Raw genomic sequence first — 26,841 nt, forward strand, 5'->3', positions numbered from 1 at the left:
AAACTATTGGGCATGAACCATGCATTAAATATGAATTCGCTCTCTCTCCTCTTTTCTTAAGTGGAGAAGGGAGAGCCATGACTGTTTATAGGGTGAGCGTAACAACACTTCACTAAGGGAGCCACAGGGAGCCACAGGGGCATCAGGGTCATTTGGTAGCAGCTTTTAAAGTTGTGGATTGTCTCCCTTTAGCCTAACTAGAGAAAAATACTCAGGCAGTCACTGAGGACTTCAGTTTCAGTGATGTTTTTAAGAATGCTGCGGTTTTAGCTGGGCCTGGAGGTACATCTGTGATCTCGGGACCCAGGAAGCTGAGGCACAAGTACCCTAAGTTTCCTGCATTTCTTCACAGCCTGGGCTTTAAAGGCAGAAGGGAGGGGGGGAGAGGAGGGGTGGGAGGAGGGGGGAGGGAGGGAAAGGAGAAGGGAGAGGGAGGGGGAAGAGAGAGAAGGAGTGAGGGAGGGAGGGAGGGACGATTACAGCACAAGAGCGACAGCATAAGGAAAGTGCCTTAGCCAGGCGTGGTGCACGCCTTAAATCCCAGCACATGGCAGGCAGAGGCAGGCAGATTTCTGAGTTCAAGGCCAGCCTGGTCTACAGAGTGAGTTCCAGAACAGCCAGGGTTACACAGAGAAACCCTGTCTCGAAAAAACAAAACAAACAAACAAACAAAAAAAACAACCCCGCCCCCCTCCCCCCCAAAAAAGGAAAAGTGCCTGTTTTTGTCTCTTCTGTGCTCTCAGTTACCTACTGCAGTTTACCCACTTAAAGCCCAGCCCAGCAGCTTTCAGTGTGCTCATGCCTTGCCCTACAGTGCAGACCGGTTTACACCATTTAGTCGCCTGAAGAACCTTTTGTTCTTCAGCTATAGCTTTCTTGCCTAACGCCAAGCAGCTACTTCTCTAATTCCCATCTCCAGATTAACAAATGGTCCCACTATATGTAATTGGGTGGGTTTGTTAGCTTTCATGTAATAAAGCTTACGAGACTGATGCAAAATGTAGAGCACGTATCCACTCTCCATACCTTTTTATTGCAGAATACCAAGTAGTACAATGTGCATCCATCAAAAAATTGGGATTGTTTGACTATTACGAACAATAATGCTACAGACATTAGCATACAAGCTTATATGTGGGTTTATCTTTTCGTTCTCTGGGTCTGGTGACACCCTCCTATACCTAGGAGCAGACCTGCTAGATCAGATGGTTGACTATATTGAACTATCTGAAAAGTTACCAAGACCATTTTCCTCCTGCCAGCAATATTCAAGAGTTAAATTTTTCCTCATCCGCACTAACAGTTGCTGTTATTGGACTTTGGTCTTGGCCGTCCTGGTGTTCTGAACCCTTTCTGACCCTTTGCTGTGGTTTGACTTCCTTTTCCCTGCTGTCTGGCTTGCCCGATGCATGTTTATTTCTTTGGTGAAACATCTGTTTGGATCTCTTCTTCATTTTAAGTTGGGTTCAGTTGTTTGCCTTCTTATCATTGAGTTATAACAGTTCTTTATATATTCCACAGCCAAATCCCTTGTTGGATATGTGATCCACTGAATTTTCTTGTACTTAGGGGCTTGTTTTTTTCTTTGTCTGCAACATGCTTTAAAACACAGACATCTTTAAGTGTGATGAAAGTCTATTATCCGTTTATCTGTTATTTCTTTCTGTTGGGGAGGGGTCCTGCTTTTCCCATATGTAAAAACCCCTTATCAAGTCCAAAGTTATGAGGACTTGTTTACCTCTAAGAGCTTAACAATTTTTATGGTTACACTTGGGTCTTTGATCCATTTTGAGTTAATTTGGGTGTGTGGTGCAGGGTGAGGTGTGACTCCTCCTTTTCATGTGGCTGCCCAGCAGCATCTCTGTCCATTTGTCCAGAGGATAGTTCATTGTGGCAAATGGTCCTGCACCCTCACTGAAAGTCAGTTGACCATACATATGTGAGTTTATTCCTGGACTTCCAGTATTGTTCCTGAATCTACGTGCCTCCTGTGCAGTCACACACCGTTCTGATGACTGTTGCTTTGTAGAAGTTTTGAGATGAGGAGGTGTGAACCCTCCTACATTCTTCTTTTTCAACAGTGTTTTGGCTGTTCAGGGTCCCTTCTTATGAACTGCAGCAGCAGCTTGCAGGGTTCTATAGCGTACGTGTCTCATTTGTGGTAGGTACTTTGTTATAGTAGTCCCGGGAAACATACTGAGAGTATTGCTTCTCAGGTCTTCTGATCCATGAACATGGTGTTTCCTTAAGCAATGTAGTTTTGGGGGCCTGGGACTTACTCCTGCTGCTGCTCCTGGACCTCAGCCTTGGGCATGCGCAGTCAGGATGATAGTGGTGCTTTGATTGACTTTGCGGCCTCTCCTTCCCTAATTAGACCCTGGATTAAGCTCCTCTGATTGTGGCTCTGGGCTTTTTTGAAGGCTTTGGAGCATGTGTCACTTAAAAACAATTGCATTCAATACAGGCTTCTTTAGAGTTAACATATATAGTGAGCTGGTAGCATTTTTGAGGTTAGTGTTCATGATTTGTGGCTGCCAGAGGCCTGTGTCTTTCTTCTCACTGTGGTAACTTACCTATAGTCTGGTTCAGTGAATCGGCCAGTCTCTTCGGTGCTTTCACCACAGTTCATCGAGTGAGAGCCATAGGCTTGATGACGTCTTCATTTATCCCAGGGGAGAGCATTTCCTTGCTGCTTTGTTTTTGTTTTTTTTTCTAGAGCTCAGTCTCAGAGCTACAGTTGAAGTGTTGGGGACAGTTGTATCTCAGGTCTCTTTGGTTTGCCAGGGGTGACAAGGGTCACAGCGTTCTCTGCAGCACTTGGTCAAGGTAGAGCCTCATCTCAGACGTGGGAGAGTAGGTGAAGGAAGGGGTCCCTCCCCACTTCTTGGCCAGACCTGATCAGAACTTAACCTCATCAGGCAGTGGCTGGGAGAAAGAGGAGACATCCAGCCGTATCTCGGGAACAGGAGAGGGACGCCTGTGTGCTGGGCTGTGCCTGTAGGCAGAGGGATTTCTGTTGCACTGAGCTGGTGCGGGGAGACTTGGCTCACTTACGACGGACTTGTGCTATTCCTTCCGCGTCGTTACTGACTTTCTCCTCTTCGTTTATTGTGTGTAAGTTCAATGTGATGTGTGTGTGTCCACGTGTGCATACACTGTCACCTTCCCAGCGAAATGCTCACGGACTTGTGACTGTTTTCTTTCTAGGTACAGAGCCAGATGGACTCCTTCGAACAAACTACACTTCCGTCTTAACAAATGTTGGTGCTGCTCTGCATGGATTTCATGATGTCATGAAAGGTGAGCTTTGAACCCGAACCTGAGTCTGTGAAAGCCTTCGTTTTTGAGATCTGCCTGCATTTTGCTTAAACACTGCTGAGGGTTACAGACCCAGAAAAAGGCTCAGCAGCCTTTGGATTCCGTGAAAGTGCACAGCTACAGCCTTCTGCCCTTCCATCTGCTTCACTGCTGAAAGTAAACACAGTACCCAAGAGCACAGTACCCAAGAGCACAGTACCCAAGAGCACAGTACCCAAGAGCACAGTACCCAGGAGCACAGTACCCAGGAGCACAGTACCCAGGAGCACAGTACCCAGGAGCACAGTACCCAGGAGCACAGTACCCAGGAGCACAGTACCCAGGAGCACAGTACCCAAGAGCACAGTACCCAGGAGCACAGTACCCAGGAGCACAGTACCCAGGAGCACAGTACCCAAGAGCACAGTACCCAAGAGCACAGTACCCAAGAGCACAGTACCCAGGAGCACAGTACCCAGGAGCACAGTACCCAGGAGCACAGTACCCAAGAGCACAGTACCCAAGAGCACAGTACCCAGGAGCACAGTACCCAGGAGCACAGTACCCAGGAGCACAGTACCCAAGAGCACAGTACCCAAGAGCACAGTACCCAAGAGCAGACCTCGGCACAGTGCTTACAGGAAGCACGCTGTGGTGATCTGCACGGAACTGGGCTTGGACCCCACCAGACACCCAGCAAAGTCTGTTATACTTGTTAGAAGTCAAGCATGCAGGAACGGTACCCTAGTGCCCCTTATCCTGAAAATATTTATTTGTCTTTTTAAGACAGCCTCACTATGTAGTCTTGGCTACGCAGATCTCTCTAGATAGTTGAAGCTTGTGGCCTTCCTGCCTCTGCTCTGGAATGCTGGGGTTACAGGCACACACTGTGCCCAGCGCCTCACTGGCATCCTTCTTAGTGTTGCTTAGTGCTGGGGATTGAACCTAGGGCCCTAAACAGGTTACATTACTGTTCTACACTGAGCTACATTCCAAGCTCATATTTTGGTATCTAAAATGCCTGTTTTAAATCTGGTCTTGTTGAGCATAACATTTAAGAAATAAAAATCTCAGGTGTAGTGGCACACACCTTTAGTTCCAGTATAGAGAGGTAGGGACAGGAGGATCTCTGAGTTCTAGGCCAGCTTGGCCTACATAGATACCCCCTGTGTCAATAAATAAATAAGTAAATGAGTGAATAATAAATAAATGTCTGTTTTAAGGGCCTGTCCAGTTTTCATTTGGTTCTATGCTTTTAAAAACAGTTGGCTTCTGGGGAGTGGTGGCACACGATTAATCCCTGCACTCAGGGGACAGACTCAGCGTGTATCTCTGAGTTCTACTCCAGCTTCATCTATAGCATGAGTTCCAGGACAGTCAGAGCTATGCAGGGAAACCCTGTTTTGCCACCATTGCACCCCACTCCCAAAGAACATAATTGGCCAAGGGGTTGAGGGACGTCTTTTAAGGTTCTTCTTGTGCTTCTTGAGTGATTCTTAGTCAATTTGTAGCTGTGTTGCTTCTAGATGTCCTGTCCCCTCCCCCTTGTCCCTTCTGAGACTGTGGGAAAGGGGAAAGGTACAGGAGCTGTTTGAAGGACTGTGTAACCAGCTTAAGCTCCTGGATGGGTCACCACACTGTTGATAGCGATTATTTTACAGGAAATAATTTGGTTTTTTTTTTTTTGATGTAAAAGTATTTTGTATAATGTGTAGGAGGGATATAATTAGTGTCCCCTGCAAGATTGGCATGACAAAATATCTTTATTTATGTTGACATTTAATTCACCAGTTACATCCTGAGGAGCCTAAAGTGCTTTAGAGGCATTAGCACGCTTTAGTTTGCACACTTTCTCAAGTCAAGATGCTGCTGCGCTGCCCAGGACAGAGCGCTGTCCTTCTCTCGCTCGGAGGCCGTGGAGAGCTGGGCTCCTCCGTCCTTGTGTTGCCGCTGCTGTTTCTTCTCTTTTTCGGTTTAGTGAGAAAATAACGCGTTCCATTATGACATTTTCAAGCTTGTTTCTACTCTTGAATATGAATTTAACAAAAGAAGAGAAAGGTGGGAAACAGGAAGGATCCAGGGAAGTGACTATGGGGCCTTGTTGCTAGGGCAACGGTTTCAGTCTGTCTGCTTGCCTACCTCAGAAGCCTGTTGTGTGATGAGAATGCAGGGTGTATTAACTGGCCTTAACAGAAGTATCTCTTTGTTGTTGCTTAGGTGCTTGGTTCTATTTGGTCAGGGCCTTACCCTATCGCCTAGGCTAGTTTCAAAGTAGCCTCAGACTCCTGAGGACGGAACTACCACAGGCCTGCACCGCAAGGCCTGCACCGCAAGGCCTGGCAGAATCTTGGTTTTTAAGACAACCTTCGTTGTAAACCCTCTACCCTTCTACCTTTCCCTGAACAATAATAGTTGCTTGCTCTAATTTGGATGTAGGGAGTATGTCCAGGCAGGATAGTGGTAGGTTATTAGTGTGAAAGGAAAGCATGGGAGTTATCAAGATGTGTGCTGTATGTGGGGTTGCATTGAAGCCGAGGGCTGCAAAGTCGCTCAGTGGATAAAAAGTATCTGTCCCCAGGACTGAGCATCTGAGCTTGATTGCTGGACCCCACCTGGTGTAGGAGAGAACTGAGAACCACTGTAGACCTGATTTCCACATCCGTGCTGTGGCATACTGGAGCCGTTTATTTAAACAAATAGGGAACACTATAGTCATGTGCCAGCCTGTTGGTTCTTTAGAGCGACAGCTATAATAGTAACACCACGATGTAAAAATGGACATTCTGGCTCAGAGGTTAGAACACTTCCAGAACACAGAGGGCCCTGGTTTTGATCCTTGCTACTGAAAGAAAAACAAAACAAAGCAAAACAAAATAAAAAATGACTTATGTAAGGAGGAAATCTGGCTGAGGGATGTAGAAAGCCTCTGTAACTTTTCTCTGAACAGAAAGGTGTGCTACAAGTTGCATATAGGGGCTGGGGATGGTTCAGTGGTTAAGAGCTTTTGTTGCTTAATCATTAGGACCTGGGTTGCAATCCAAGATCCCTCATCAGATGGCTCATAAATGCTTACAACTCCAGCTTCAAGGACTCCAGTACTCTCTTCTGGCCTCCGGGGCACCTGTGCATGCATATGTGCATACAGTCACAGAGACGTATGCATTCCTGTCACCCCGCTCCCCCATTTACTTTGTGGTCAGATGATGTAGCAAAGTCTTGATTCTTGAAGTCATTGTTTTCAAATGCACTTAATAAATCGTGAAGGCTAGCTGTGAGAATCAACCAGGCTGGCTAGCTGCATGCAGCTTGTATGTGAATAGACATGTTTTCATTTCATCATTTCTTATAGATATTTCCAAACACTATAGTCAGAAGGCTTCCATAGAGCATGAAATTCCAACAGCAACACAGAAGCTAGTAACGACTAACGACTGCATCTTGTCCTCAGCGGTGACGTTAACAAACGGAGCGGGCAAGGTGAGTGTGCTGATCCCAACCTAAAGCCAGCTCTCTACACGTGCTCCCTAAAAAGAAATGTTGGGAAAACTGATGTATAAAAGGACCGTGGACTATAAGGTCTGTGTGTGTGTGTGTGTGTGTGTGTGTGTGTGTGTGTACCTGGGAGAGAGAAGAGGAGGAGTCTGGGGACTGACCCAGGGCCCTGTGCCTGGCAGGCAGACCCCCTGCCACTGTGCTGTCTCCTTTTCTGTTGTCTAAGACAATGTCTTACTCTTCTTTGCCATTGCCCGACACCTTTCCCCTAGTGTTCTTCATGGACCCATCTGCCTGTCTGAAACACCATGGCAGCGACTGTTGAACGCTGTGGTGAATGAGCGGCTCACTCACTAGTTTTCAAAACCAAAGTAGTTTTCAATGTTTTTATTTCATATCCAAAACAGTGGGTTTTATTATAATATCTCTTACATACCTGTCACTGTACTTTGTTATATTCTACCCCCATGGCCTTCTTATCTCTTTTCCCTTCCCTTCTCACTGGTCTCTTCTCCCCTTCCAAACAGTTCTCTTTTGGTTCGCATGTCACACACAAATAAACATGTGCGAACACACACATCTGTAGCCTATGGTTCTTTGAGTAATATATTATTACTCATTTATAATAAAACAACATCTTTACCATTATTTTTATTTGCCCCAGCCAAAGAGGTGAGAGGACAGCTTGTGGGAGTCAGTCTTTCTTTCTACCCTGTGGACCTGCAGATGGGACTCAGCTTGGCAGCGTGGCAGCAATGCAGTCGCCATCTTCCCAGCCCTGAGGTGCTGATTGTGTTGGACAGAGCTCATACATAGCTGTAATCGCCTCACAGATTAGTTCCTTCTCTGTGACCAGATGCCTTGCAAGAAACAATTAAAGGAAGGAGAGATTTATTTTTTAATTACTGCTTTTACTTTGGAGATTTTCATATAATTAAATCATTTTTCTTTCCCCTTTCTTCCCTCTAAACCCTCCCATATACCACTTTCGGCTGTCTTTCAAATTCATGATCTCATTTTTCATTAATTGTTACATGAGCTTCTGTGCACATGCATACACACACGCACGCGCGCACACACACACACACACACACACTCCTATGTATTACCTGCTAATGAAGCATAGTAAGGAAGAAAAGAGCAATTATGAGGTACTGGTAGAGTGATTTCTTTCGTGATTTACTGGAAGCCCTGCCTGCACTATTGTCCAAGTGTGACCTCACTGGCTGTCTGGGACAGAATGACCATGAGGAATACCTGAAACAATGGGTTGTTGCCCTTAGCAACCTGGTACCGGCCATAAACACCAGTGAAAACTGCCCTGCTTTGTGGTGTTAGAGCACAAACTGAGAATGGAAGCTGGACCTGGGATTGAAGCCTTTCAGGAGCTGTCCTGGCTTCAGTCCGCTGGTGGCATCTTGTCTCCTCCATTTTCAGCAATGGAGTGCTTATTCCAGAAAGGTTCCCACAGCACTCAGCCCGTGTCACTCGTATGCATGTGTTCAGGGTTGACCATTTATTTGATCTTGCATAACTAACTGTTGTGCTCTTCCCAGGGGACTCTCCGCATCCCTTGGTTGCCTGTGGTTCCTTGGGTAGGCTTGGGGCCTCGGGTCTCTCCCCTGTTCACTTTGCAATGTCTGTGGTTGATTTGGCTCCTCCTTTGAGGTGATAGATCTGCAGCGGTGGGGAAAGCGTGGTGGATCCGTGGCTGTGGAGCATGTGGAGCTGGCGGCATTGCATTTGCAGTCAGGAAGCAGAGCACTGTAGGAACCGGGAGAGCTGTTACCAGGAGGCCCATCCCCCAGTGTCCTGCTTCCTCCAGCGTGACCCCACAACCTCTCAGAACACCACCGCTGCTACCTACCGAGTGTTCCCTCACATGGATCAGATAGTCCTAACACTGAGTTTCACATGGTGAGGTAAAAGATGGATACAAAGTAAGACGTGCAGGCTTCTGGAGTGTGGCTGCTTAGTGTTGAGCAATATTTACCAAGATTGAACCCTCACAAACACTGACTTAGGTTTACAAGATAGAACACCAGCATGCAGAATTAATTTCTTTCTTTCTTTCTTTCTTTCTTTCTTTCTTTCTTTCTTTCTTTCTTTCTTTCTTTCTTTCTTTCTTTCTTTCTTCCTTCCTTCCTTCCTTCCTTCCTTCCTTCCTTCCTTCCTCCCTCCCTCCCTCCCTCCCTCCCTCCCTCTCTCTCTCTCTCTCTCTTTCTAAAAGGTTTATTTATTTTTCTTTATATGAGTACACTGTGTCTCTGTTTTCAGACGCACCAGAAGAGGGCATCAGATCTTATTACAGATGGTTGTGAGCCACCTTGTGGTTGCTGGGAATCAAACTCAGGACCTTTGGAAGAGCAGTCAGTGCTCTTAATCGCTGAGCCATCTCTCCAGCCCTCAGAACTTTTTTTCTGTAGCTAGGATATTTAGCCAGCCATTTTCTTTATTTCTTCATTCCATGTCGCACTGTAGAATTAAAAATCATAGCTCAGAAAAATTGTCATTGTGGATGTTTGTAGCTGTTCTGTGGACTGAACAAATGCTAAGACTCTACAGAGCTTTTAGTCTTGTTTTCTGTTCTATTTGTAAGTAATAAGTTAAGATTGTACACAACTAAATTTAGGTAGTGATTATGACTTTAAGAGGCTTATGTCTTATCTATTTTGTTGAAATATGAGATATTCAAAGTTAACATTAAAAAAACAAAAATAGATACTTTAAGATCATTACAGAAGTTATAGTTTGTGAGAAATACCTACAGCTGTGCATGCCACAAGCCCTTAATCCTAGGGAGGTGGATCTCTGTGAGCTCAAGGCTAGCCTGGTCTACATGGTGAGTTCTAAGCTAGCCAGAGCTACATATTGAACTCAAAAAAGAGTATCAGTTAGTCACCTACAGACTAATTATGCATCAGTCTTAGCTTTGAGGAGGGACAGAAACTGTAAAGAGCAGGGCATGTCTGCAATCTTGTAGTTCAATTGCTGTGACGAAATACTATGGAAACCTATGAAGGGTAGCATTGAAATGGGGCCTGCTTATAGCCTCAGAGGGTGAGTCCATGAGTCATGGCAGGGGACTTGGTGGCAGGCAGGCAGGTGTGGAGCTGGAGCAATAGGTGAGAATTCATATCTGAAAGTTGTAGGTAGACAGAGACTGGGTCTGGCACGGGCTTTTGAAACCTCAAAGCCCAGCCCTGGTGACACTCTTTCTCCAACAAGTCCATACCCTCTCTAACAAGGCCACATCTTCTAGTCCTTCCCAAACAGTTCCACTAACGGAGAACCAAACATTAAACATGTGAGGCTCTGGGGCCCATTCTCATTTAGACCACTGCAGAATGAACAATGTTTTCCTGTCATGCTGTGTTTAGATTGCGTCTTTCTTCGGCAACAACGTGGACTACTTCATTGCTTCACTGAGCTATGGGCCCAAGACAGCCAGCGGATTCATTAGTCCCCTTTCGGCTGAGTGCATGCTGCAGTACAAGAAGAAGGCTGCTGCCTATATGAAGTCTTTGAGAACGGTTCGTGGGGTCCTGCTAACCATCTTCTATGTACTTGCTTTATGCTTAGTGGTCTTGTGTTGGGCTCGTCCACCACAGCATCCATGTCTTCTTCTGTTCTTCTTTTGGAATGTTGTATTTGCAGACTCTCAGTCAGCAATTCTCTTCAGGAGAATAAGTCATAAAGACGTCAGTTAGACAACTCTAGGGTACCACGTAGCCTTATATATGGCCAGGGATGCCCTTCAGAGAAGAGATGGCATGGAGAACTAGAAAGCATACAAACTAGGTGGCTTGAACACTCACCTTGTCTGTCGTCTACACCTGTGCCTGAGAGAGGTTTACATGGCTGTGGCTCTCATCTGTCTGAAGAAGCTTAAATGAACCGTGGGTCGTCCATATTGTAAAACTCTGCAGCGTTTCAGCAGGGATGCAGTGGGCACCATATGCAGTGTGACAGGCAGACGCCGAAAATGTTCTGAACGCAAAGAGCAAAGTGTACAGAGAAACCTAGGTTTAAGAAAATAGCAAAAAGGAATTTTGCACAGCATGCATAGATTTATACAGGTGCTTATAAATGTGCCAAGGGTCCGGACAGACATGTCAGGCTGGTAATTATTATTACCCCTGAGCTGAAGCTGAAATTACCTGGAATGTTTTACCTTCAGAATGTCTGTATGTGTTTTGTAGTTGGAACCCTAAAACACAAACTATACTCTCTGTAGCACTGCATGTAAGAATGAAAGCCAGGCAACAGCCTACATACCCACCAGCAGTGGAATGGTTAAAGCCTTACTGATTCACAGAATGAAGTACTAGGGCCAGCAGAATAATAGCCGTCAGGCGAGAAGCGTGCATCCGCATCCATCCAGTCACTGTAACAGCTCACACCCTACACATATGTTATATGAATGAAATATGTACACACAGTGCATCCAGTCACTGTAACAGCTCACCCCCTACACATATGTTATATGAATGAAATATGTACACACAGTGCATCAGAAGGGTAAGCTTCTAAAAGACACACATTTTGGTCTTATAGTCTCTGTGTGCGCATGAGCATATGTGTACAGTCAGGTTTTTGCATGTAGACAGTCTTAACATGGGAGAGTCACGCGAGTGGTGAGATTGGGCATCAGGCAGTGTTCTGCTGCATTTCTCACGTGATCATCACAGATTCTTACTCTAGTTAGACAAAATTACAAATATGTTTCATTTTTTTTTCTACTTCTGCAACTTTAAATATTCCAGACTACACTTCATTACTTTCACCTATTCACAACATAAGCTTAGTATGTATGTATTTCATCTGGCTCAGAGAGTAGTTTCTTATTGTTTTAATGTGCCGTGTGTGTCTCTGCTGACTGGTGAAATAGACTAGTTTTTCATGGTTACCTTTGTTCTGTTTAAGTCTCTTTTAAAATAAATATTCCTAGCTAGAATTGAAAGAGTTCCCTCTATATCAAGAATTTTAAAGGATATTTAAAATCTATTTGTTCACAGTTTCTTACGTTTATGCAGTATGTCTAGGTCATATCCATCCCAATATCTCCTGGATAGCCTATATTAAGAATTTTTGTTGTAGCCGGGCAGTGGTGGTGCACCCTTTAATCTCAGCACTTGGGAGGCAGAGGCAGGCATATTTCTGAGTTCGAGGCCAGCCTGGGTATACAGAGTGAGTTCCAGGGCAGCCAGGGCTATACAGAGAAACCCTGTCTCTATATATTTTCTACATAAACATGATTAAAAATCTTTTTTTTTTTCATGTAGAAAATATTCTCTACTGTTTTGGTATAGTACTGTTTTTAGAGTAGAACTTTTTAATTGTATTTATTCTGAGTGGGTAGGAGCAGTGCACAGGAACCATGTGTGTATTTAGAGCCTTGAGGACAACTTGAAGACATCTTCTCTCCACCACAGGGGTCCCTTGGCTAGAACTCAGCTTGTCAGGCCTGACAGCAAGCCCACTGACACAGTCAGCATTCTACACATTTTGATCCTTATGTTATTTGCCATGCAACAGGTCCTGTCTTCCTCCCCGCCCCCACCCCCGCCCCAATAGATCTTTTTCTTCTGTGGTGGTCATTCTCAGTCAAGGCCCCTTTCCCAGGTTATAGAAACATGAGCTGTGCTTTCTTCAGATAGTATTCCTCCTCTAACTTTTAAGTGTTTTATCTCTGATCTGTGATGACTACATGAGAGAGAAGCACCTCTCTGTTCTGCTGGATGCCCCATTTGTCCCACAGCAGAGGCCTGTGGGGCTGTCTGCTCGGCATTTCCTGCCTTGCCACCGCCTGTGTTTTGGTACAAGTGCATAGAGTTTGAGCTGGAGAGGTGACAACTGTCTTTTGTTTTCCTTTGACTCGAAATAAAGGAAATCATCTATGTTGACAGCCACCTTGGTTTAGGATCACACTCCATTTCGTGTTAATGACTACAGTGCTTTCTTCCTAGCCCCTCGCAGAGTCTGTGCCTTACGGGGAAGCTGTGGCCAACCGCCGGGTTCTCCTCAGCTCTACAGAGAGTCGGGAAGGCCTTGCACAGCAGGTATGGGAACAGAGTCTGGTAAAAAAGCAGAGGTGGTCAATCCTGCTGGAGGTTAAAGATAGATGGAGCAGTGAGGGGCTCAGAGAGCTCCAGCAGTCAGATCTCTATCTGTGGCATGTACGGCTGAGGTTTGATAGAGGACCAGAGGCGTTGGCCATTGACACCTAGGGCTTCTTGCCTTAGATACTGTCATGGTTGCTGCTCAGTCGTAGCACTACAAGTGGCTGTCAGAATACTGAGGCAGGGGGAGGGAGGGAGGGAGGGAGGGGCTTGTCAGGTTTTTCCTCTTATGTGAATAGAACTTTCCCTTTGCTGGTCAGTGGAATCGGGGGCAGTAGATGGTGCGGAAGGCACTATTTCTTTTAGAAATTGGTATAAACTGATCAATTTAGATTTGCCAGATATTTATTTAATTTACTTTAATATCTGACTTATTGTACTTAGGGGGAATTCTCCTCACAGGACTAGGAAATGGCATAGTCATTAAGAGCACTGGCTGCTTTTCCATAGCACTATCATGGTTCACACTGACAGCTTTCCATAGCACTATCCTAGTTCACACTGGCTGCTTTTCCATAGCACTACCCAGCGTCACACTGACTGCTTTCCAGAGGACATTGGTCTGATTCCCAGCTCCCATGTAGCAGGGGGACCTGATGCCCTCTTCTCGCCTCTGTGGGCACCTGATGTGGGTGCTGGGAACCTAATTCGGGTCCTGTGCAAGAGCTGCTAGTGCTATTAACTGCTGAGCCATCTCTCCAACCTCCCAAATTACTTAAAAAAATTAAAAGTGTAACATACAGAAAGGTATCCAGATCACTACTGCATGCCACAGTTTTCACAAGTGACCTCACTACCGTAACCAGGACCTCAAGTTCTAAAGCATGTGTGTCGGGGGTGCGGTGTGGAGGGGTAGTGCTTCGCTGTGGAAGGTGTGCCCCAGGATCAAGGCCTTCCACAGGTCCTCTAATTGCGGTTGCCTCTTGTCTTGCATTCTAACACCGCAGATCGCCTTGGTTTCTTGTCTTTCTTTTTTTTTAAATTCATTTTTGTAGACTGGTTTTGTTTGTTGGCCGATATGAAGCCTTTACAAATGCAGTTCTGCTGTGTAGCGTGCATATGCTCTCTCTGGCCTGACCTGCGTTCATCACTCATGGGGGAAAGTTCACGTGTCCCCCAACACCTGCCTTTGTGCTTGGTTCTCTAGCACAGTGAGAGGCTGCGTCTCCTTACTGCCTGGTGACAAGCAGGGCCTGGGTGCCTGTGCTATACGCTAGTGCTTCTGACTTTGTTTTCACTTTTGCTGGCTTTTTCTGCTTTGAGGATCCCCGAAACACATGCCTGTCCATGAAGGATTCTTCATGTGTTCTATGGAACATGCCTTTGTTGGATGATTTTCTAACCGCCTTCACCTTTGAACTCCTTTTCCCTGTCTGTGTGCAGGCCCAGGGGGGCCAGAGGAGGCTCGAGCCATTGTTGTTCCTCAGGCAATATCCACCTTTTTTTCTTTTTTTCCCAAGAGAGCTCGCTCATTGCTCTGGAAGTCGCCCCGTGGGCCCTACCTCTCTTCAGTGCCTAGAGCTGGGACTGTACGTGCGCACTTCCAGTTTGTTAACAGAAGTGCTGAGCCAGCAAACTCAGAGGCACACTTCTCTGTCTGAACTCTCTTCCCACCAAGGCTGTTGATGGATACAGCCTTTTAAATAGTTGGTTCAGTTTTTGAATTTCAGGTTGTTCCTTGGTGTCCCCTTGTATAGTGTTCGTCTGTGTTGTTTTCTGGCTCCTGTTCTGTGCAGTCTCTGTCCCCACTACATTCTGTCCCTGTCATTCTCTAACCCCTGGTGCTTTTATAGGTTCAGCAGAGTTTGGAAAAGATTTCTAAGCTGGAGCAGGAGAAAGAACATTGGATGCTAGAAGCACAGTTAGCCAAAATCAAGCTGGAGAAAGAAAACCAACGGATTGCAGACAGGCTGCGGGGCACCACCAGTGCCCAGCTGCCTGGGCTGGCCCAGGAGAATGCGACTGTGCCCATTGCTTCCAGCCAGGAGGAGGCTGCAGCCAAGGTCCTGACAGAGCCTGTGCAGAGCACCAGTCTGGTGAGTCTTCCTGTTTGATAAAGACCCGACCTACTCCAGTCCTGTTCCTACAACAAAATGGCAGAAACTGGGTGGCTTATGAACAGCAGGAGGCCGGGAAATTCAAAGAGTGGGTAGGTGTCTGTCCAAGGTGTACTTCCGGCTTCCCCAGGGTGTACTTCCGTGTCACTGTTGACCGTCTTTGCACTCCATGTTGTCACATGCATACGTGAATGAGCAGCCTGGGCCTCTGTTTTATAAATGTCCAGGAGGCCATCTCCCAAGAGCCCCTCCTCATCACCTGTGAGTTTAGAGAGACATAAACAAGCCCATATAAATTACATATCGGTTTCTATTGCTTTAAATAGAGGCTCAGTCCGTTACCATCAAGGAGGGAGCATGGCAGCATCCAGACAGGCGTGGAGCGGGAGGAGCTGAGCCCAAAGGCAGGCAGGAGAAGACTGGCTTCCAGGCAGCTAGGATGAGGGTCTTAAAGCCACACCAACAATGACACACTTCCTCTAGCAAGGCCACACCTCCTAATAGTGCCACTCTCTGGATCAAGCACACTCAAACACTATGCAGTCTTTACAAAGGGAGTGGTCAGAGGCCTGGGATAGAAGAATGGTACACTTGAGGGTGGTTGAGAGTGTGTGAGAACTGTCGGCTGGAGGTCCTCCCTGATGGTCAGAACTTATGAGAGTGAGGTGGAACCCACTGAGAGTAAAGTAGAACCCTCTTAGAATGACCCAGTAGTTGTCCCCTTAAGTCCTTCTGCCCTCGACCCAACCTACCACCCAGGACAGTAGCTTAAATCTTGTGGTTATACCTGTTTTTGACATCTTTTCTGTTTTTTAAGGGGTGGTGGTAGTGGTCAAGATTGAACCAAGGGTCTGTGAATATGAGGCAAGCTATCTACCATTGAGCCACCTCTATCCTGTTTTTGGAGTCTTAATCTATAAAAGCAAGCCAGACAAAATGGAGTTGTACTATAATTTACCTAAACTTATATATTTAAGTTTCAAATGTTAATGGCTTCATAACACCATGTTGAAGTATGCCTTTTCCTTTTGAGTTTTTATGCGGTGTTTGTTTATGATTTTCAGTCAGCACGTTGTAAGATTTGTGGTCTCCATACAGCCATCTCTGGCTACTGCTTTGGAAATGATATAACAGGGTCAGAGCCCGTCATCCTCTTGCTCTTCCGATAGTTTGTTGGGTTAATCAGCATTTCGCTCGAGCATTTGGCAGTGGCCATTCAGCCTCAAGGCAGAAGCCGCGCTGAACGCTCAGAGCCGTGATATAAATTATAAATGTTCTGTGCTCTAGCACAGGCTGAGACGAGCATGCGCTATAGACCGCTAGCCTCTGTGTCTGAGATGTAAGCCTCCTGCTCTAACAGTATTTTTCTTTATGTTGCAGGTTGGGATGTTAACCAGGACGCCAGACAGTGAGGTAATGTGTGCTCGGATCATGGTGCTCCTTAGCCTGTGTGTGGTGCAGGTTTGCGAGCAGAGTCGTGTGGTAGCTGTCTTTGTGCTTCCCTCTCAACGATGCTTCCAGGCTGCCTTTCTCACTTCCTGCATGCTGTCCTTCTTCACTAGAAGGCTGTTAGAGCCAGGTTTAGCAAATGTCTTGTTCAGCGGCCAGCGTTCAGAGTGGGACTGATGCACCCCTGCCTGGCCGCAGGCCATTGTTCTGTGTTCTGTGCCAGGTGTGTGAGGCCGAGGGCAGCTGGGAAGACTTGGTTTTTTAGGCCTCCATGTGAGCTTACACATTTGAATTTTGAAGTACTTGAAGAGCATGGTTTTGCAAGTGACCAGAAAAAGAAAACTGAGGTAACTGAGGTCATTGCTTAGTGAAGATGCTGTGGTCCTAGGAGGCCGGCAGATTCTGTGATTTCGCTATTTATGTCAAAGGTAATATTGAGATTTGTATACTTTTAAGTTTGCATCAATTGTGTATTATTGGTAGTGCAACCAGGGGAAATACCAGTCTGAGACAAAGGCCATAAATAAAACCTTGCAGTTTTATTTAATTTATTAGTATTTTTAAGAGCTTTACATTTTCCTGAAGAAAATTTAAGTGTAAAAAAAAATGACTGTTCTAAATGTAGAAGGGCTGTGAGTGAACACAGCCCAGCACTATTCACTTAGATGTTTATTGCAGCAGTGTTCAGAGGATCAGGTCACGCAGTCAATCTAGGTGCCCGTCAGCAGAGAAATGGCAAAGAAAATGTGCTGTGTATACACAGGGGAATTTCATGAAGCCATAAACAATGATATTGCAAGAAAATGGATATAACTAGAGATTATCATGTAAAGTAGATAAGGTCAGGCTCAGAAAAATAAATGTTATATTTTCTCCATTTGTGGGTCCTAGATTATATAAAGATATAGAAAACCATATCTGTGACTATAGAAAGAATGATAGAACTAATGGGAGAAGGGGAAAAAAGGAGAAGATGGGGAGTTGGGGCACAGGCAAAATGTATAATATACGAACTGAAACCCAGTGCTATATATATAATGATTATATGCTAATAAAAAACAGAGTGTTTCCAATAAATACCACCCCCCCCCAGTTCTGTGCCCTCTTCCCGTTAAAGAGGACATATTTGTCAGAAACATGGAGATTTTGAAAGTTAGGTTTGTAGCTGCTAAAAGCTGGTCAGAACTGTGTGTGGTGCCTCATGTCTGTCATGAAGGAAGATTGTGAATTTGCATTTAGCCCTGGATGCTCAGCGACCTTCAAACTTAAAAACAAGCAAACACCTCAAAGACCATGAATGAATGAATGAGCAGATGAGTGAAAAATGTGGTGCCTGGAAAGGCATGACCCACGGGGCTTCCCTATGTCACCACAGTGCTGCTTGCTGCCTTCTGGGGAGCACTAAGACACAGACCCGCAGGTGCTGGCTAAGGAAATCTGGTCTGTTTTCCTGCCATGACTGACGTTTGGGAACTGTGTGGGTCCTGTGAGGTTCCAGGAAAGAGGGCGGAGCCGTGGTCCTTGTGTCCTTTGCCAGAATTGCCCTGCTCACTGGCATCTCTGGTGCGTTCGTGTTCTGTTTAGGCTCCGGATGTTGAGTCCCGTGAAGACCTAATTAAGAGTCACTACATGGCCAGGATAGCGGAGCTCACATCTCAGCTGCAGCTGGCTGACAGTAAGTCAGTGCACTTCTACGCCGAGGTGAGTGGACACGGTGAGACTGCCACTTCTCCCTGACCCTGCTAGAGTCAGACCACTGTGCTGTTCTCTTATCTGATGGAAGAGAGCCACCGTCCCCTGCACTTTCTGTCTATGTCTTTCTATGTCTGGATTGTTTGTAGCTCATGGTGATTAGTCTGAGCCGCTCCAGAATGTTCATTTCATCAAGTGTACAGCTTCCTGTGTCATGTCCAAGTTCCTGCCAGAGAGAGGATGGAGTTATGGCAGCCTTTCCATGGCCCCATGCTGCGGGTTTTGTAGGATTAGTAGAGCTTACTTGTCTTAGTGGTAGAGGACATGCACAGATACGGGGATTTTACAAGCACAAGGTGATAAGCTGGATGTACCTGATACGTTTTGTCTTTAGGTTTGCTTGCTCTGTATGTGTGTGAGTGTCACAGCACAAGTAGATGGGAGAAAACAGCTTACACAAGTTGGCTCTCTTCCACTATGTGGGTTCCAGGGACCAAACTGCAGGTTCCTTGTATGTGTGTGTGTGTGTGTGTGTGTGTTTATGAGTGTGTGTGTGTGGTGGAGAGGAAGTGAATGAGATAAGTATTATTAAATACTTATCTTAATCATTATTAAGTATTATTAAATAAAGAAGATAGAAGGTTGGGTGGGTGCATGCAGGGTCTTTAAGCCTTTGACACTTTATAGTAAGAATGAATCACAGATGGCAGGCAGAGAATTACACTACCTAAGTTGTTAAAGCAAAAAGGGAGGGGTGGCACACTAGCTTTATCTAGGCTTGTGTTGAACACCGCAGGAATGAAGAGGTTAATAGCCAGTCAGTTTGCTAAAGGTAGAGAAGGACTTTGAGTTTTTCTTGTTAAAATAAGACTGTGTCTAGTCCAATGTTTAGGAAGCTGCCGCACCCACCTTTGATGGGTTGGTCATGTGTGGCTGCTTGTTACAGTGTAGAGAGTTGGGGGCCTGGCTGACAGTGGACTGCTATTTCTTGAGCCATACCCGCAGCTGATGCCATCATTTCTGGTTCCCTGCCTGCTCTCTGGGTTGGTGTCCCAGCTGTGACTGTCATCTTCCTGGGGCCTGTGTCTTGCATGTTCTCTCTCTCTTGGGAGTTCATTGCTGAGCACAGAGGGAAGTGGTTAGACTGATTGTACAAACTGTCCTGAGAGTCTCTCGAGAACAAATAATAACTAGGGGATTTTAGGCTGTCTGGTTTTCATGAGATCTGCCTACTTGAGTAAATGTTTTCAGCACGACTATGGTACAAGAGGTTTTAGATTGCCCTAGTTCGTTCTCATCTATAAACAGGAAGTACTGCCACCCTGTACGAGAACAGACAGCTGGTGTCCACCCAGCATTCACACGTGTCTCTCTCTGCACATCCTCCTTGTTGAACAATAGTGTGAAATCAAGTTTTCTCTTCTTCCTTTCACCTGCTCTGCCTTGCACCATCTGGGTTTAGTAAAACTCCTAGAAAAACCACCTGCCTCCCCAGGTGGGCGTGTGAGGCTACTGGGTGGGTTATAAGGATGTTTTGGTTCTGGGATTGAGACCTTTAGTGAAGAACTTAGAAGCCAAGTCTGCCATGCTTGTCGGCCTGTGGCCACTTTTGAGATAACTACAGTCCTTTATCCTCACTAGTACAAATAGGTTCTGTGAAAATGGAGAGTGTTCTTATGTGCTTGTAACCATTGGCCATTAGACTGCTGAGCTGGACCACCTCTGAAGGTGCAGATGCCTGGGGGCTGTGCAGAGGTATTCAGCAGAGAGTTTTGGGATGAGTAAATGAGGGAATGAATGAGCGACCTTTGGCTTTGGTGAGTATAACCTGCTACCTTTCCAAGGATAAGATTTGGTGTTTTGATTGTACAGTGCCGTGCGCTCTCTAAGAGACTAGCCCTGGCGGAGAAGTCGAAGGAGACACTGACAGAGGAGATGAGGCTAGCCAGTCAGAACATCAGCAGGCTTCAGGTGAGCTCCTTCATGTGACCTCAGCACATTAGTGGTTTTCACTGACAGTGAAGCCAGCCTTCTGTGGGAACCAGTGATGTCTGGTCTTGACACATGCTCCACACCACTTTATTTCTCAGTCACCTTAGAGTCACAGTTGCTCATATCAGACAGAGACTGGCCGTCTTACTTGTATCTGACTTGAAGCTAGTTTTAAATCCTTCCACAGTCTGCATTTGCTATTTGTTTCCCCTTTCTTGTGAGCACTCAGGATTGGCTGGAGGATTGGGCTATACATAGTATTCTGTCTTGTTTCAGAACTGACCTAAATAAACCTGAGTGGGGCTATAAAACATATGTATTTAATTTAATATATAATTAAATAAATACATAAGTAGATAAATCAGATTGCAGTTTCAAACCGTGCCTTTCAGGAAACCCCTGTTGAGCTGGACTGCTGGCCTCTTTCATCTTGTTAAAACAAGAGTGTGGGGCCACATTTTCTGTGTTCTCCACCGTCGGTATTTAGCAGAGAGTTTTGGAATGAATGAATGAGTGAATGAATGAGTGCCCTTTGGCTTTGGTGACTATAACCTGCTAATCTTGATATCAACAAGAGGTAGGCATGGGAAAACCCTGGAACACAGCAACCTGTTCTCAAGTAGTTAAGATTACTGCAGTTTATTCAAGAGGCTGAGGAGAGCGGGAGGTGGGAGGAGAGGAGCTGCCTTCGGGGACGGTGCAGATGCCTGGGGCCTGGGCAGAGGTTTCAACACCGGGAAGGTTCGGAAGCGTCATTTCACCTTCAGACTTTTGACAGTTCTTACCCAGCCAAGAAGAGAGTGCTTGGATTTTGTAAGCGCAGGTGCATGTGTGTGCGCATGCGTGTGGAGACCAGAGGACAGCCTTGGGTGGTGCTCCTTCAGAGCTGGCCACCTTTTTCTTTTGAGACTGGGTCTCTTTGCCCCAGTAGGGTGGCTAGCTTGTCAGAGAGTCTCAGGGATCTGTCTCCCTCTCCCCAGGGCTGCGATTCCTAGTGTGCACACCCAGGTCCACCTTCTTTTTACTTCTAGGGACGAACTTGGGGCCTCCCGCTCCAAGGCAAACACTTTATTGCTCCAGCCTCCAGTCCGGAATTGTTTGGCAAATGAGTCATGAGCACACTCTTTGAAGGCTGACACGTTTTTTTCCCAGTTCTTTTAACTTGGGTCTTCCATTTGGCCAGTGCCTTACTTAACCCTGCATTAACTGATCAACTCGGGCATTGCGATGGGCTGCTCTCACAGATATTTGTACTACAGGATGCGTCTGGGTGGTGGCTGGGGCCTTTGACGACCTCTCTTCTTTCCCTGCTGTTTAGGACGAGCTGATGACCACCAAGCGGAGCTACGAGGATCAGCTGAGCATGATGAGCGACCACCTATGCAGCATGAACGAGACCCTGTCCAAACAGAGGGAGGAGATTGACACGCTCAAGATGGCCAGTAAGGTGTGTGGGGGCAGCCTGACAGACACACCGGCGTGTTTAGTGCAGCTGCTAGAAAATACCGCACTGTTCTGCCTGTAAGAGGAAAGTACTTGGGACCCCTCTTCCTTCACATCACTTTCCCCTCCCAAAAGAAAAGTATGTTTCTTTGGCTGAGTCTAAGCTGCGGTCCGGCTTGCTGCCTCTTGACATGGTGTCAGAGTGAGGGACTAGAAGATGGCTTCAGGAGGGGCATGCCGGGCTCTCTGTATGAGACCCTAATGGTTACTGGGTAACCCTTAGCAACGTGCTTTCTTCAGGACAATCTGTATTCTAGTTAATTCTCAAATAAAAGCCACACACAGCTTCAGGAAGCCGCTCAAACACCCCATCCCAAGCTCTTGACTCTCAGTGAACCCTGTGTTCTGAGACCACAGGCCTCACTAGGTTACACTTTCACTACCTGTTCCTTTTTATTGTTTGTTTGTTTTGTGTTTTGTTCTTTTTCTTTTCTTTCCTGAGGCAGGGTTTCTCTGTGTAGCCCTGTCTGTCTGGGAACTTGTTATATAGACCAGGGTGGCCTGGAACTCATGCCTGCCCCTGCCTCTTGAGTGCTGGGATGAAAGGTGTTCGCCAATGCCTGGCTTCCATTACATCTTTATTCAGTTATCCACCACAAGATAAAAGAAGGAACCTCTTCCTTGGATCCTGTGTCTCTGTGCCTTCATGGTCCTCCTCATCACACTGTCAGCTCCTCAGTTTCTTCTCTGCGTTGTCCCGTGTCCACACTTAGGCCTGCCTGGTCCATGCATCCATGTCTACATCAGCGGCTAGGATCCATATATGAGGGGGAACATGGTTCTATTTCTGTTTTAGTTTAGGCTACCTCTATTATTATTATAATCACAATAGTATTATAATATTAGCTATTACTATACCTCCTAAGTCCATCCATTTTCCTGCAGATCTCATTATCTTACAGCTGAACAATATTGGAAATTATAATATCTCACATTTTCATCATCTCTTTATCTGTTGTTGGGCATCTAGGCTGGGTTCCTTCCCTTGTTATTGTGAATACAGCAGCAATAAACTTGTATGTGCAGGCATCTCTGGGGTGGGATATGGCCCTGTCTTAGTTAGGGTTTTACTGCTGTGAACAGACACCATGACCAATGCAACTCTTTTTTTTTTTTTTTTTTTAAGATTTATTTATTTTATTTATATGAGTGCACTGTAGCTATCTTCAGACACACCAGAAGGGGGCATCAGATCTCATTGCAGATGGATGTGAGCCACCATGTGGTTGCTGGAAATTGAATTCAGGACCTCCGGAAAAGCAGTAGGTGCTCTTAACCGCTGAGCCATCTCTCCAGCCCCCCAAGGCAACTAAGGACAGCATTTAACTGGGGCTGGCTTACAGGTTCAGAGGTTCAGTCCAAAATCATTAAGGTAGGAACATGGCAGCATCTAGGCAGGCATGGTTCAGGAGGAGCTGAGAGTTCTACATCTTCATCTGAAGACTGCTAGCAGAATACTGACTTCCAGGCAGCTAGGACGAGGGTCTTAAAGCCCACAGTGACACACCTACTCTAATGGGGCCAAACCTTCTCATAGTGCCACTCCCTGGGCTGAGCACATACAAACCATCACAGGCCATCTTTGTGTCTATGCCCCAGAGTGGAATAGAGCCTTTTATTTATTCTCACAGCTGTCCATAGAACCTAGGGATGCTAACCGTTCTCCAGGATTCCTGGTGGGTTTGTTTCTCAGAGATCCTTAGTCTGAGGCAGTCTCGTTAGATACATGGATAATGTGCTTAGGCTGGGGTGCATTGACATAGTCCATGCCTGTGTTACTGAATGGTGACTTCTTTTCTATGTAAACTTGAAGGCGTTCAGTTCTGTGTCTCATCTCAGATGATCCCTGCACGTCCATAGCTCATGCACCCGTTTGTGAGCTGAAGCGGCAGTAGAGAGGCACAGCTGCAGCTTTGTGCCAGTGGTGTAGACCAGGGCTCTGATCAGCAAGGTCTCCTTGGAGCATATACTGTGTTCTCCATCGGAGGAGTGTGCTGTGCATCACTTTCCACTTCTCAGGATCGATCAGTTCAGGATACTCACTGCCTTCTCCCTGTGTGGGGGACGTGTTGCTCCTACTTATCTGGGCCATCTCTGTGCTGGTTACCAGCCACCTTGGGAACAGGGAACAGAGAGTGGGCAGGCTCCTTTCTGTGACTGCCTCCCCTTATTTTCATGACTTGATTACATTTCTAGTCATAGTAGGAAGCACACACACTAAAGAGATCATACTTAGTTTCTCTATGATTTAATGTATGGTAGACGACTTTGAGAAAGCTAGGTGTAGGATTTACGAAGCAGTGACTGTGATCCTAGAGAAGCCCTTCATTCCCCCGAGGTACACATGCATCCTGGGAGGCCAGCAAGGGGATAGTGAGTCTAACATTGTCTCAAAAGACACCAATTCAGATAGGAGACCTCTCTAGTTCTGAGTGGTGTTCTTAGTCCTTCTCGGGCCACTCTGTCAGCTCTGGGTTTTGCTTCCTACTCTTCTTAGTCAGGGTTTCTACTGCTGCAATGAAACCCTGTGACCAAAAGCAGCTTGGAGAAGAAAGGGTTTATTCAGCCTAGACTTCCACATTGCTGCTCATCATTGAAGGAAGTCAGGACTGGAGCTCAAATGGTAGGAACATGGAGGCAGGAGCTGATGCAGAGGCCATAGAGTGCTGCTTACTGGCTTGCTTTTCATAGCTTGCTCAGCCCGCTTTTCTACAGAACCCAGGACCACCAGCCCAGGGATGGCACCACCCATATGGACTGGGCTTTCCCCCATCAATCATTAATTTAGAAAATTCCCTATGGCCTTGCCTGCAGCCTGATCTTATGGAGGTATTTTCTTAATTGATGTTCCCTCCTCTCAGATGACTGTAGCTGTGTCAACTGGACATAAACTGTCCAGCACACACCCTACTTCCTGGCTGTTTATATTGCTGTACTGTCGTCTCCTTGTGCCGAGCGAGCGTTTATCCACTGGATGCCGAGTACAATCTCTACCATGTGTGCCGTAATCTTGCTCTCAGTGTCTGTACTCTGCCAATGTCGCCCATTTATGGGAAGACATAGTGTGCGGAAGTCATCATTTAGGGACTTCATTGGAATGCAGTCCTAAGAAGCGACCCTCTCCAGAGAGAGGAGAACGTCGTGAGAGCACCCCGTGAGAGAGCTCTGTGCCACTACTCCGAGCTCTAAAACAGCTCTAAAACAGCGGGTTTCACCCTGCGGCTTGAATGACCCTCTCTCAGGGGCCACCTCAGACCCTTGGAAAACACAGTTACTGACATGACAATTCATAGCAGAAAGGTCGAGAGCCACTGCTCCAAAACCTGTGGATTTAAGCAACAACAAAAATATTTGGGCCAAAACTATTTTGTTTCCTGAAATTTCGTAAGAAAAGGAATTTCGGTAAACTGAGTATTCACCCGCTTTTCTATCTCATCCGCCCTCGGCCCTGGGAGAGATTGGGTCTGGGATGGGGAGCGGGGAGTCAGAAGCTTTGTGATGGCGGAGTGACAGCTGCCACGCAGGCTGTCTGTGTGGGAAGCCACCGTGCTGCACGGCACAGCAAGGCCCCTGGCAGCTTGCTTTGGACGCTGTGAGAACACTTGTGAAACTTGTGTTCTTAGGGTGGACACTTTTCTTTGCACAGGGGAATTCTAAGAAGACCCGGAATCGGTAGTTGATGACCTAGGCTGCCACCGCAGTGACTGTTCTGCCCTGAGACTCGAGCCAGACTCCACAGCCAGTGCTGGTGACCGCTGGGAAGCCGTGTGCCCTTGGACTTGGTAGATGAGCCAGTGCTGTCTGTGACCTGGAGACCTTTGAAGAATATTTGTGAACAGAAGCAAATACAGAGCCCCATGTTGACAGTCAGATGGAAAGCAGTACACATACCCGTGGACATTGTAGGTTTCCTTACGCTGTTTTTACTGTGCACTTTTTAAAATTAGGATTTAATTTCAGTATGTAAGAACAACAAATATTTTGTATATTTTCAAACTCAATTATATGGTAATGGATTTGGTATCTATGGAATAGATATATGTTTCTGGATAAAATGCTTAAATTGTCAGATGTCATTACTTCCTGTATTGTCATTTCTTCCTATAATTGAAAACTGAAAGACATCTCAGATTCCTTTTAAAAGAGTCTCTCCCTTGCCATGTCTCTCCATCCCTTTCCCTCCCCTTCCCCCTTGTCCCTTGAAGGTGACAAGCCTTACAGCCTTCTAGAGCCTATGGGTTCGCTGTCATGTCTGCAGCTGTACAGTACACTCTCTGTGTTCAAATAATTGCTAAAGGAAATTCTGTCAATAAATTCGTACCCACGTGAACTTTTCGGTCTGTGACAGTGTGGTGAGAGACACTGAACCGCATCCGGTCCCAGCTGACTGAGAGGTGGCCTTCTTAACTGAGCAGTTGCACAGGTTAGCCTGTAGGAGACCCTTGGCTTTTGCTGGAGACCACTCTTCAAACAAGGACCCTAAGCCCTTTCAGCTCTCCCTGGACAACCCCAGGGTGCCTCTCCCTGTACCCTACTCCCAAGGCCACAGGCGTGTGCCTTGTGCTCAGTGGCTTATCACGGTCCTGCAGAGAAAAAACCTGAGGGGGCTGGTGAGATGGCTCAGCAGGTAAGAGCACCCGACTGCTCTTCCGAAGGTCCTGAGTTCAAATCCCAGCAACCACATGGTGGCTCACAACCATCCCTAACGAGATCTGACTCCCTCTTCTGGTGTGTCTGAAGACAGCTACAGTGTACTTACATATAATAAATAAATAAATCTTTAAAAAAAAAAAAAAAAGAAAAAGAAAAAACCTGAGGCTTGGAGGGCCAAGGCCACAGTCAGGAGCAGGCGCCTGAGCCTGCTCACCGAGACGCCCGAGACGGCTCTGGTTGGGGCATCACACTCCAGGTGCATTGTATGTGGAGGGTAAAGGATTGAATTTCTCGGTCTCTGAGACTTTATCCAGCTTCCCCTTTCACACCTTTATTCAGAAGCCTGTGCGCTGCTAGCCAGCTTCTTAGATTCACTTCAAGGCTGGATACAGTGTTCCCCTTTGGCATAATTTTTTCTTTTTTAAAAAAAATTCATTAAAAAAATCATGTACATATTTATGTACCTATGAGAGCAGGTGCCTGTAGAAGCCAGCGGCGTAGGGTCCCGTGGGTACTGCTGTGGGTGGTTGTGTGAGCCTTGCTGGGAATAGGGCTCTACAAGAGTAGCAGCCACTCTTAGCTGA

The 26,841-nt window shown here is 46.3% G+C and overlaps 1 protein-coding gene across 2 annotated transcripts in view; it reads left to right on the forward strand.

Annotated features, from left to right (window-relative positions):
• Ppp1r21 (protein phosphatase 1, regulatory subunit 21) overlaps window positions 1–25,934 on the forward strand; it is a 58,244-nt gene extending 32,310 nt beyond the window's left edge. Inside the window, exons 13-22 of one of the 2 annotated variants that reach the window (NM_028658.4) lie at window positions 3,208–3,300; window positions 6,647–6,774; window positions 10,170–10,322; window positions 12,759–12,851; window positions 14,705–14,947; window positions 16,349–16,381; window positions 18,002–18,118; window positions 19,982–20,080; window positions 21,420–21,548; window positions 25,251–25,934. In NM_028658.4, coding sequence (NP_082934.3) covers window positions 3,208–3,300; window positions 6,647–6,774; window positions 10,170–10,322; window positions 12,759–12,851; window positions 14,705–14,947; window positions 16,349–16,381; window positions 18,002–18,118; window positions 19,982–20,080; window positions 21,420–21,548; window positions 25,251–25,280 — 1,118 coding nt within the window. In that variant the 3' untranslated portion in view covers window positions 25,281–25,934. Of the gene's footprint in view, window positions 1–3,207; window positions 3,301–6,646; window positions 6,775–6,836; window positions 7,573–10,169; window positions 10,323–12,758; window positions 12,852–14,704; window positions 14,948–16,348; window positions 16,382–18,001; window positions 18,119–19,981; window positions 20,081–21,419; window positions 21,549–25,250 lie in introns of those variants that run through there. The other variant, XM_017317677.1, reaches the window with a different exon arrangement.
• Window positions 25,935–26,841: the final 907 nt, after the last annotated feature.

This window comes from Mus musculus, chromosome 17 (assembly GCF_000001635.26).
Source record: "Mus musculus strain C57BL/6J chromosome 17, GRCm38.p6 C57BL/6J".
Taxonomy (NCBI): domain Eukaryota; kingdom Metazoa; phylum Chordata; class Mammalia; order Rodentia; family Muridae; genus Mus; species Mus musculus.